General features: G+C 45.6%; 1 protein-coding gene across 1 annotated transcript in view; it reads right to left on the bottom strand.

The window, feature by feature from the left end:
• Positions 1-1304: 1304 nt before the first annotated feature.
• The window catches only part of si:dkey-97m3.1 (fatty acyl-CoA reductase 1), a gene marked incomplete at its 5' end in the record, with an annotated part of 43265 nt that continues 32542 nt past the window's right edge, over positions 1305-12027 (bottom strand). The window contains 7 exons of the mRNA XM_048267619.1: positions 1305-3257; positions 4301-4428; positions 4830-4959; positions 5877-6048; positions 9499-9566; positions 10884-11002; positions 11391-11435. Coding sequence (XP_048123576.1) covers positions 3095-3257; positions 4301-4428; positions 4830-4959; positions 5877-6048; positions 9499-9566; positions 10884-11002; positions 11391-11435 — 825 coding nt within the window. The remainder of the gene's footprint in view (positions 3258-4300; positions 4429-4829; positions 4960-5876; positions 6049-9498; positions 9567-10883; positions 11003-11390; positions 11436-12027) is intronic.

The raw sequence follows: 12027 nt of genomic DNA, 5'->3' as shown, positions 1-12027 counted from the left end.
CAGAGCAGAGACTGTATAATACACTGTATAGCATTGAGTATTGTATAGTCAAATTTCAATATAACGTGGCCAAGAGCTATTGTAGCCTTCTTTCTGGGTACATGTAGATGAGCCCTATGACCCAAAAGTCTGCCATGACCGGGCCTCAGGTCAAAGAAGTTTGAGAAAGGCTGGTCTATATAACCTGCATCAGAATGATGTTTGCAATGGTGCGCCTGAAGGCACGGGTTGAAGACCCAGTCAGTTACGTCACGATATGCACATTTATGTAAATTCATTCCTACGTAATCACCATGACCAAAATTGAACTTTTTTTTTTACTTTGAATCTTGAAAAAAAAATATTGACCTACCTACCGACCCATTTTTTATTTTTTTTGGCTGTTACTGCAAACAAAAATATTTTTAAGGATGGCCTAAGGGATAAAGGAGACCTTTTTGTATTTAGAAGAAACAGACACTTGAGAACCTTCAAGGTATTCAAAAACACAAAACCACATTTTGAAGTGGTGACACCTCAGCCTGGCAGATCTATGACATCCTGTTTCCTGTGACAAACTTAGGCCTACATGTCTTTTCCATCGACGTTACCTGTTCTGTACCTCCTATTTGGTAGAAAGCATTCTACCAGTGCTACAGGTAGTGACGAGTGATGAGAGTGCATTAAGAATGACGTCTTTGAGCCGTGTAGATCACCAGCACTTCTCTCTCCCTTTTGAATTCTGTATCATGGGATTGGGTCACATGCACATCAACACAGAGGGTGCGAGTTTGACAGCGTGTTTTGATGACAGTGCACTGTGTCCAGAGCAAAGTCAGACGCAAGTGGGCAGAGTCAGGCCGAAGTTAATTAATAAAAGATAAACAGATAGATAGATATAGATAGATCAGAATATAACACTGGATGCATGTGATTGGTTTATTCAGTTTCACTTCACCGCAGAGGTCTTGCCCATTTCAGAGTCCCTGCCTTGACATAGCTTCTCGCTACCTATAAACCTATGGAGCTGTGTGGCAAAAATATCATGTTCATATTATTTTTTTGTATTATTTGTATTCTGTTTAGTAATCAACAGCAAAAAAAGAGGGAATACCCCCACACACACACACACACACATACACACTGTTGCATTCCATTACTACAAAAGAGGTGTGGTGTGGCACACTATAAAGTGACAACTTGCACAGGCCTTTGATTTCTTTTAGTTTATTAGCGATTTTCCAAGCAGACTTCAATGAAGCATCTTCAGAGAGGGAACAGAGATAAGACAGTGAATTAACACTTAAAACCAAGGTCTTAAAAAAAAAAAAAAAAAAAAAAAAAAAAAAAACGTTAATAAAAGATGAAGGTGTTCCCCAACATTACAGTACAAGTGTCAGGCCCAGACCTCATGTGGTGTCCTATCATGCACTGTCGACAATAGTTTGGATGATAAAAAATAAAGGTGACCATCTTACTGTGTCATCGACAAACCACAGACTCACATAGAAACAAACCTTAACTAGAGATGCTACCACTGAATGCCAAGGAGGCATTGTAGGTGGAGTTCCGTCTTAGTGAAAGGCTTAACTGACCGTTAAACTGGGTTCACCCTACATGGGCCAAAGATGGATGCTGAATAAGGGTATTAGGAAGGTGAGTGCGGAGACTGCTCAGAATATATCAGAATATCTCTGATTAACACACTGTAGCTTATTTTACATACAGCATCCCCCATATACACATCAGTCCACATTCAGACACATTATGAATCGTTTCTGCGTTGTTGTGTTGGTCAAAACAAACAAACAAACAAACAAAAAAGGAAGGAAGCTCTATTGACATTAAATGAGGCTGCTGTGTAACCCCTTTGGTACTATTGTAATTACAACAATAATATATAACTATGAGTATTTACAGACTTCTCAAATTCTGTAGGTTTATTTATATATTATACACTACCATCGGCAACCATTAACATGACAAGCCTTAGTTTGACGTGATCATCATTTAGAAAGATGTAAAAGTAGTAAACTTAGTTTCAGTACAAACTGCTGTACAAACAGGCAAAAGGTGGAAACGATAAAACAAGTCCACAAGTGTCTGTTACACATACTGATATCAAGAGTGATAGTGGTTTGTTACGACAACACAAAAACATTAACAAACGTAGCAACTCCAATAATACATTATTTTTAGTACCATTGATGACACCTCCACTGATCAAGGAGTGTGCTTTACTTTTTTTAATCTTGTATTTTTTGGACATTAACCTTGAATGCAATGTGCTGTCTGTCCTTGGAATGGACCACAGTCCCCAAAGAGGGCTTGCAATCGTTATATATATAGGTGGGCAATCAATGTACTGGAAGGCAGAAAAGGACACTGTTTACAGCACGATAAAATGGTTCTTTTTCAACTTTTTGTTTCAAGATTCAGGTTAAACAAAACATCCTTCGGCAGAACAACGCCGTCATTATTCAAGTAGGCTTCAAAAAATCGTCCAAAGTGGCAAGGCATTGAATGTGGATGCATTACAATGACAGGATGATATCACACGACCGGAGTTACTCATTGCATATATATAATTATATAATCTGTCAATGTAAGGAAAAGCTGGCATTAAAAAAGGGGCAGGGGGTTCTGAAATTTCAGGAACGAAGAATCAGGAATTTTCTGATTTTTAAATGATTGAGACTTAAGAACAGGTCAGTGCAGGAACAAAACAAGCAGAATAATCTAGAAAGAGATCTGGGGAGGGATGGCGTGAGTGCAAGATAAGACTGAGGGAAAAGATGACCAAGACAAATCCCTTCTTCAGAGTCCCTTCACCAAGCCCAGGCAGACTGGCAGGTCCCACAATCCCCTGCTGCGCTCCCCCCCCCTAGCCCACCGAGCGATCTCGAGGTGTGGTGAGACTCATCATCAGAAAACCTTACGCTTGCACTGTGCGTGAGGCCTTGGTCAGAGTTAGGAGTGGAGTGGAGTGGAGGGTTGGGCAGGTGATTGGGGAGGGTGACCTGGCAGGTCTCTACAGGGCCTGAGGGGGGGTGGCCTGGGCTGATGGCTGGTGGAGAGGGGGGGGGCAGTGTTGGAGTTTTTTTGGGTTGCGTGATCACTTGGTCAGTGTGCTGGACGCTCGGAAGTAGGAGAGGAACTTGAAGCAGAGGCTGACCACAAAGTACCAGATGTTGCGCGCCATCTGGGAGCGGGCGATGAAGACGCGCCAGATGAAGACGACAAGGACAGTGTTGAAGGTGTAGCGGATATTCCTCAGTCTGAGAAAAATGAGGAGAGAGAGCAAGAGAGAGAGATGAAAGAAAAGAACAGATATTAGCCATAATTTAAGAGAAAACAAATTCAGTTAAAGGCAGTCAAAAGAAGCAACTTTAATCAGCTACAGTGATTCTAGCCCATAATCTCAAAGTGATGTGAGTTGTAATGCACTAACCAATAGATAATCAAGACTTCTTCATATTCCACCACCACTTATTAATTTAATCAGCCATTTAATGTCCAAACTTCATTCAAACTTTGTAACGAAAAGACATCTCTGTTATGTGTTTTTCATACATAGACTTTTGTACACTTTATACTTTTTATTATAGATATTATTATATTATAGATATTAACTTAAAACAAGCTTCTTTTTTTGGTGTCATCAAACATATAGGCATACAATTAAGTGGTAGGATAGTGGTATGTGTGTTCAATGCATGTGTGTGTGCTTCTGCGCGAGAGAAACTGAAACCACTCGATAATGTTGGTATAACAAAGCTCTGCTTCAACCCATTGGAGTGAGGTAACAACATTTAATAGAACAAAGTTGATTCTTGCAACTTCCATAAAAACGGAGCAGAGACTGGATAATACATTGTCTAGCATTATTGTATAGTCAGATTTGAATATAATGTGGCCAAAAGCTATTTTAGCCTTTCATGTTGGTGGGCCCTATAACCCCAAAGTCTGCCATGACCGCTTGGTCAAAGAAGTTTGAGAAAGGCTGCATTAAACCAAGAATATCCTGTTTTTATCTTTTTAAAAAACAAGATGGTGGACACTTCTTTCACAATGTCAACCTAGCAACTACCATAGCAACCAACATGATTTCCCTAGCAACCAGCATAACATCCACTTTATTTAGCTAAGGAACAAACCATGTCTACCTTAGCAACACCATAGTAACTATCTGTGCACTACAGTATCTGTTTCAACTCTATATGCTATTTTACATCACATTTCTTTTTGCATTTTCATGCACTGGTAATTTCCTTGGAATTGTCTAGTTACAGTTTTATGTAGTCATGTCTTCTCCACTCACTTCCTCAGGTGCTGCCGCGCGGCAGGGATGTCCGACATGTCTTCATTCAGGACGTACTTCTTTGTCCCAATGCAGTAGTTTTCAATGTATTCAGGCCAGTTCAGCTGACGCACGTCAAAGTTGAAGGTCTGGAACACAGAATAACAATAACAACTTTTGAATAGTGAAAAGAAATGGATAGAAATAAAGAGAGAGTGAGAGAGAGAGATTTACATTTACACTTATTCATTTAGCAAACGGTTTTATCCGAGTTTAAGTCCGACCCGGGTCATTTCCCGATTGCACCCCATCTCTCTCTCCCACTCACTTCCTGTCAGTCTCTCACTATCTTATCATAATAAAGGCAGAAAGCCCCCAAAATACAGATGCCATGCTTGATCCGCATCACATGGGCCACCAGAGAGAGAGAGAGAGAGAGAGAGAGAGAGAGAGATGCTTGATCCGCATCTCAGGGGCCACCATACCTTACGGTCCTCAGGGCTGAGAGAGAGAGAGAGATGCTTGATCCGCATCTCAGCGGCCACCATACCTTACGGTCCTCAGGGCTGAGCTGGCTCATCAGCATGTTCATGTTCTCCGAGTTCCACTCCCAGTCCTGGCTGCTGAAGTACTCCAGCAGGCCGATGGCCTTGTGCAGCCGGTTGAAGATCCGCATCATCCTTGGTGACAAACATATGGAGGTACTTCGACCTAATGTACTCTATTCTCCCTCAACTGCATAGACCCTGGTATAGACCCTTTCAACTGCATAAACAAACATGTGCGTTCCTAAGGCTCGATGGTGTTTTGAGACCCCAACGTCGTCTTCCAGGCAGTGCTGCCACCGTCAACTTAAAGACACCTAACCCTAACCCCAACCCTAACCCATGCCTAATCCTAGCGCCTTCCAGGCAGTGCTGCCTTGAAGACAACATTGGGGGCTTAAAACACAAAGAAACGTAAAAGAAAGGCATTTCCGGTGGCACAGAAAACAACATTGAGCTAATGGTAACTTGGGGACAAAACCGACATTGTGTCCTGCATTGTGCTAAAGTCTGATTCATTTTCATTTCAAAGTATCTGTGTTGGTTTTGAACGTTTCAACCGGAAACTCTCTAGGAAAAGACTGAAAGGGTCTAACACTTGATACTATGCCCTTTGTTATAGTCAATTCTAAGCTGCATTAAAGAAAAGGATAACTGGTCTTAGAAAAACACAATGCACAGGGAAAGACTTCCAAAAGAATTGCTTTCAAGAAGACAAATCAAATCAGAAATGTTTCTATGCCTCACTATTTTAGTACCTGCACTGGTGGCTATATAGACAACAGCGTAAAATGGGGTAACTGACTCCAAGGTTTCTCATTTCAAACAAAGTCCCGTTGAGGCTCCCCATTCTTTGGAATTCATTTCAAATAAAATGACACAGGAACTTTCACATCAGGAAGTGAAAGCACACATTGTGGATTTTAAACAATTGATATTGTGACGAGCTGGCCCATCAGCGCCATTTTCACCTATTTTGCTACTTAGAGGAGGCAAACAAGTGAGAAAAAAAAGCCTCCAGACACCCAGGGAGTGAGGCGGCGCTCTCTTACTGTGGCTTCTGTCCCGACAGACGGAGGAAGAGGTCATAGAGCAGTGCGGGGAACTTGTGGCTGACCAGGATCCAGTACTGGTTGATCAGGTAGTTGGACGTGATGTTGGCATTGGGTCGTCTGAAAGCCTGCTCCAAGGGGTTCCTCTTGAAGGTGGACATCACATAGTGCTCTGTGTGCAGAATCAACACAACATGGGTTTGTTTTAAAGAGTTAGAACGAGGTCTGTGGGGAGGACATCTTCAAGATTCTGGTTTCAAGTGTGTAATGTGCTTAAAGAGACTTAGACGTAACTGAAACGGAGTAGTTGAATTCAGTGGGGTGAGGACATTGGGCATTCATAACAGAACCTGTTGGAGTGATATTTCTGACAATTTCAATACATCTCTTTCATTTCATGGTGAGGTAACAGTATAACTTACAGCATATAACTTATATGACATGCAGTCGTATGGACCATGCAAGATCGTATCTGTTTAAAGGATCTCACACTATACTCGTATAAAATAACATACATTTGTGAAAACAAATGGGAGCACTGAGCAGTAAAACAGTGCCCAAAAATGTGCTTCACAGCAGCACCGAATCCAAACCAAAATTAAAGCAATTTATTTCAAATCTAAATGAAATATCAAACACATCGAAGTTCAGACAGAGAAAACATACACATTACTATTTACACATCATGCCATGGTAAAAAAATAAATGGACCATATGGCCATGGATGTGAATAAGACAGTAAGAGAAGACTACTAAAACCCATAGTCCTATCTGGTGCATATACAGGGGAGGAAAACACTCATACACATCGATAATGAGGCTGGAGCCAGAGCGGAGAGAGTGAACACAGACAGGAAGACCCAGTGGAGGTGCTGTGTGATGCTGAGAGAGGAGAGGAGAGAGAGTGAACACAGACAGGCAGGCAGACCCAGTGGAGGTGCTGTGTGATGCTGAGAGAGGAGAGGAGAGAGAGTGAACACAGACAGGCAGACCCAGTGGAGGTGCTGTGTGATGCTGAGAGAGGAGAGGAGAGAGAGTGAACACAGACAGGAAGACCCATTGGAGGTGCTGTGTGATGCTGAGAGAGGAGAGGAGAGAGAGTGAACACAGACAGGCAGACAGACCCAGTGGAGGTGCTGTGTGATGCTGAGAGGAGAGGAGAGAGAACAACACAGACAGGCAGACAGACCCAGTGGAGGTGCTGTGTGATGCTGAGAGAGGAGAGGAGAGAGTGAACACAGACAGGCAGACAGACCCAGTGGAGGTGCTGTGTGATGCTGAGAGAGGAGAGGAGAGAGAGTGAACACAGACAGGCAGACAGACCCAGTGGAGGTGCTGTGTGATGCTGAGAGAGGAGAGGAGAGAGAGTGAACACAGACAGACAGGCAGACCCAGTGGAGGTGCTGTGTGATGCTGAGAGAGGAGAGGAGAGAGAGGAGCTCAGCGCTGGAGACGGACCCTGCTGCTGTTTCTGCTGCTGTGGTGGTGCTGATGAGGCAGGGAGTGCACTGGCCAACCTCTCCCTCCCTAAGGCGAGGATCACATCAGCCAGCGGCAAGCGGCAACGGCAAATGTAACGCAGCACTCCACACCACACAGCATAATAAGTTTTATCTCGTTCCTAAGCAACACAAACAGTTTGTCAATTGAATACGCTTGCGTTGAGCCAAGTTCAACGCTCAGCTTGTTCAACGCTAGCATTACGCCAGCGGTGCCACCGTTCCGCTGCCGAACCATAGAGAACAATAGGAAACCTGCTGCTTGCCGCTGGCTAATGTGATCCCCGCCTAAGAAGCTTTAACTACAAGAACAGCAGCAGCAGCTGCCGCCTCTGGATGACCTCATGAGTTACATCACTGTCGGCATGCTCGTGAGGGTGGGGCTAAGGGGCCGGGATGGGGGAGGGGGGGGGGGGGGTGGGTGGGTGGAGGTTGCCGTGGTAACGGTCAGCCCCGGCAGCAGCGCTAAACCGATGCGAGGTGGCGGCCAGATGTGCCCCTGCTCTTGACCGATTGCCAGCCAGACGGCCAGCCTTATCTGTTAGCCTGTCGGTCCACCCACCCTGCTTGCCTGCCCGTCAAGATGGGCTAAAAATGTATCAGAGAGAGAGAGAGAGGGAGAAAGAAGAAGTGGTGGGGGATTGAGGTAAGAGAAACGAAGAAAGAGAGAGAGAGAGAGATAGAAAAGGAAGAAGTGAAGGGTGATGGGGGGATTGAGGTGTGAATGAGCAGGGGGAAGAGAGAAAGAAAGAGATATAGAGATAGAGAGAGAAAGAGAGCAAGAAAGAGAGAGAGAAGAAATAAGTAAAAGAGGGATTGGGATGTGGATGAGCAGAGGAAAGAGAGAGAAAGTCCCCGCTGACCTTCTGGCGATCTATGTGAGCTCTCTGTTACCATGGAAACCAAAAAAACCCCAGTTGCAGCTGTGTAGATTGCCCACAACCAGGGGAGGAAACATTATATGTGTGTGTTTGTGTGTGCATAAGTGCATGTGTGTGTGCATATGTGTGTGTGTGTGTGTGTGTGTGTGTGTGTGTGTGTGTGTGTGTGTGTGTGTGTGTGTGTGTGTGTGAATGTATGTGTGTGTGTGTGTGTTTGTGTGTGTGTGTGTGTGTGTGTCCCTCTCTCCCCTCCCCTACCCTGTGATTAGCTTGATAGCCTGCTGTATTATGTGGGCGGGCCAGATTAAGGCAGCGTTCCCCCCACTCGCCCAGGGGAAGGTCTTGTCTTAATCCCACTGAGAGCCGTCTGCTGGCAATTCACAGGACCTCGGCGGCCATAGCGGCCACGCTCGCTAATCTGAGCGGGGGTCCCGCTCCGCTTGACCCCCAGCTCCTAATCCTGTACCTGCACTTATTAATCTCCACTGCTATGATGGTGGAGAGCATACAAGGCACAGGGGTGGTGTGTGTGTGTGTGTGTGTGTGTGTGTGTGTGTGTGTGTGTGTGTGTGTGAGTGAGGTATCCTTCTTTCAGGCACAGAGAGGCTGTGTGAGGAATGCACATCTATGTCCAGCAGCTGTGAGAAGGCATGACTGATTTCCAGCAGTCTTGATTCATCATCATGCAAACATTCGAATGGAGATATGAGCTTTGCTGATACATAATTAGAAATGTCAGTGGCGGTCAATGTGCCATTCTTCAGTACCCTTTCCAAACCAGCAGAGGGCAGCCAAGAGCTGCTATGATCCTCTCAGAGAGCAGCTAAAACTGGATCCCGTCTGATGTGGAGACGCCGGCTCCACACCAGACTTGGACCAAGCGTAGGCCAGCTCGGTTTCTGACTCGCCGGCCGAGTCACCTCCAGGGGTACTCCGTTACCCCAACGACATCGTAATCTGACCATCAGACGAGCGAGCGAGCGAGCTGGAAGTCCCCCTGGGACTACTTAAAGCCACAACGCCACAGTGTTGCGAGCCAGCGGGCCAGATCCGCATTGATTTCCCCGTGGCCGTTTCCCACCACAGAGCGGTCAGTGGCGGAGACAAAAGGCCTTGCAGCCTACGGAGCCAGAGGAGGAAGGGATCGGAGGGCACCAAGGCGCATGTGTCTTTATAAGGGAGATCAAACGCTGGTGTTGTGAGTGGATTAAGTGTGTGTGTGTGTGTGTGTGTGATACATACCGATCTCTCCCCAATGGAAGGGGTTGATTCCGCCCGTTGTGCAGTTATATACCAGTGCCGATTTGGGTCTGGAAAGGGTCAGAGGACGGGAATAATTAACGTTACAGCATACTGTGTGTGTGTGTGTGTGTGTGTGTGTGTGGGGTGTTGGGGGTTCCTACAACATTTGTGCCACGAATCATTAGGTCACTAATCTGACTACAACCTCATTTACAGTCAGCTTTCACACACACACACACACACACACACACACACACACACACACCACATGTAGAGCATTGAGTCTTGTAGGTGACAGACCATACCAGTGTTTGAAAATGAAATCAATATTTTATAGAGTCATAGATACAGATGAGCCCGGTGGGAGAGCGGGTCACTGTGCATGTGTGTGTGTGTATGTGTATGGGTGTGTATGTGTGTGTGTGTGTGTGTGTGTGTGTGTGTGTGTGTGTGTGTGTGTGTATGTGTATGTGTGTGTGTGTGTGTGTATGTGTATGGGTGTGTATGTGTGTGTGTGTGTGTGTGTGTGTGTGTGTATGGGTGTGTATGTGTGTGTGTGTGTGTATGGGTGTGTGTGTGTATGGGTGTGTGTGTGTGTGTGTGTGTGTGTGTGTGTGTGTGTGTGTGTATGGGTGTGTATGTGTGTGTGTGTGTGTATGGGTGTGTGTGTGTATGGGTGTGTGTGTGTGTATGTCTCTCTCTGTGTGTGTGTGTGTGTGTCGCGCGCGCGCATGCATGAAACAAAATTGGCATATGTTTGTGTGTACGTCTGTGTGTGTGTGTGTGTGTGTGTGTGTGTGTGTGTGTGTGTGTGTGTGTGTGTGTGTGTGTGTGTGTGTGCATGCATGCATGAAACAACATTGCCATGGGTTTGTGTGTACGTCTGTGTCTGTGTGTGTGTGTGTGTGTGTGTGTGTGTGTGTGTGTGGGGGCATGAAACAACATTGGCATGTGTTGTCATTTGAGCATAGCCCCATGTGCATGTGGTTATTTGAACACTAGTGGGCAGTCTCCTGTGTGTGCTGCATGTGTTGGTGTGTGATTAATCGTGGGCAAAGTGAGTGTCTCTCTGTTCAGCTGTGTGTGTGTGTGTGTGTGTGTGTGTGTGCGTGTGTATGTGTGTGTGTGCGTGTGCGTGTGCGTGTGCGTGTGCGTGTGCATGTAAATGTATGTGTAAGTAATGTGCTGACTATGTATTCAAGTGAATGAATGTGCAAATGACTAATCATGTGCAATCGTGTGTGTGTGTGTGTGTGTGTGTGTGTGTGTGTGTGTGTGTATGTGTGTATGTGTGTGTATGTGTGTGTGTGTGTGTGTGTGTGTGTGTGTGTGTGTGTGTGTGTGTGTGTGTGTGTGTGTGTGCGTGTGCGTGTGAGAGCCCGTACTTCTGCACGGCTGTGTACCATCCAGCGGTGAGTGTGAGGTTGATGACAACATCCACAGGAATGAGGTCGGCCACTGCGTCGTTGTTGGCCCTCATGGTCCGGAGAATGCCCTTTCCTGCCTGTATTGGCCAAAGAGAGGGAGAGAGAGAGAGAGAAAGAAAAGGAGAGAGAGATGATGGGGGAGGGGGAGAAAGAGATAGAGGTGGGGGAAAGAGAGAGAGAAAGATAGAAAGGGAGAGAGATTGTGAGAGAGGGGGGGGGTGAGAAAGAGAGATAGAGGTAGAGAGAGAGAGAGAGGGAGAGAGAGAGAGAAAGAGATGAAAAAGGATAACAAGGAAACAACAACATATAGTTGGGAGAGTAAAATAAGCCATGTTGAGAAAGAGGAGGGCGAAAAAATAAAGACTGTGGTAGTGCTGAGAAAATTCAGTCTTGATAGCATTACAGACAGACAACAGTAAACATCAAAGTACTCAGGGCTCAAAGAACACTGCATCGCAAACTCACCGCAATGAAAATGCCGCTGGGCCCGTTGAAGTTGTCAATCCAGCCCTGTGTGGGAAGAGGAGGAGGAAGCTGTTTATGGCAGCCAATGGGGAGGGGAGGGAAAGCACTGCTGAGGGAAGAAGAGGTTTGATTGACAGCCCTGTAAGAGCTCCCTATAAACACTCTGGGCGAACATCATGGGGTTTCAGATCACCATTGCAGCGTAAGAGGGAAATGTGTAAAAGTGTGTGTCTGCGCTTCTGTGTGTGTGTGTGTGTGCGTGTGGTTGTGTGTGTGTGTGTGTGTGCATGTGTGTGTGTGTGTGTGTGTGCATGTGTGTGTGTGTGTGTGTGGGGGTGGGGGTTGGCAGTTATCTCCCTCATGCCTCACCTGGACCATCTGCCTCCATCTGTCCTGCTGGACTCAGACAAACTCCCACTCCCACCACTGCCCCCCACACACCCCATTACTTTCTTGGCCTCACTTTAAAATGCAAATGCAATCTACGTTCCTATCACAGCCTGTCATAACTTAATAATAATTGTATTTATAAAGCGCCTTTCTAGACTCAAATGTTCTGAGGATATCTGAGTTTTTCATGTCTTTAAGGCCCTTCCTTGTTGATATTTCTCCACGACATTGGAATTCTAGAAGGAAC

Source organism: Alosa alosa, chromosome 17 (assembly GCF_017589495.1).
Source record: "Alosa alosa isolate M-15738 ecotype Scorff River chromosome 17, AALO_Geno_1.1, whole genome shotgun sequence".
In the NCBI taxonomy this organism is placed as follows: Eukaryota; Metazoa; Chordata; class Actinopteri; order Clupeiformes; family Clupeidae; genus Alosa; species Alosa alosa.
This window is presented reverse-complemented; position numbering and strand designations above follow the sequence as displayed.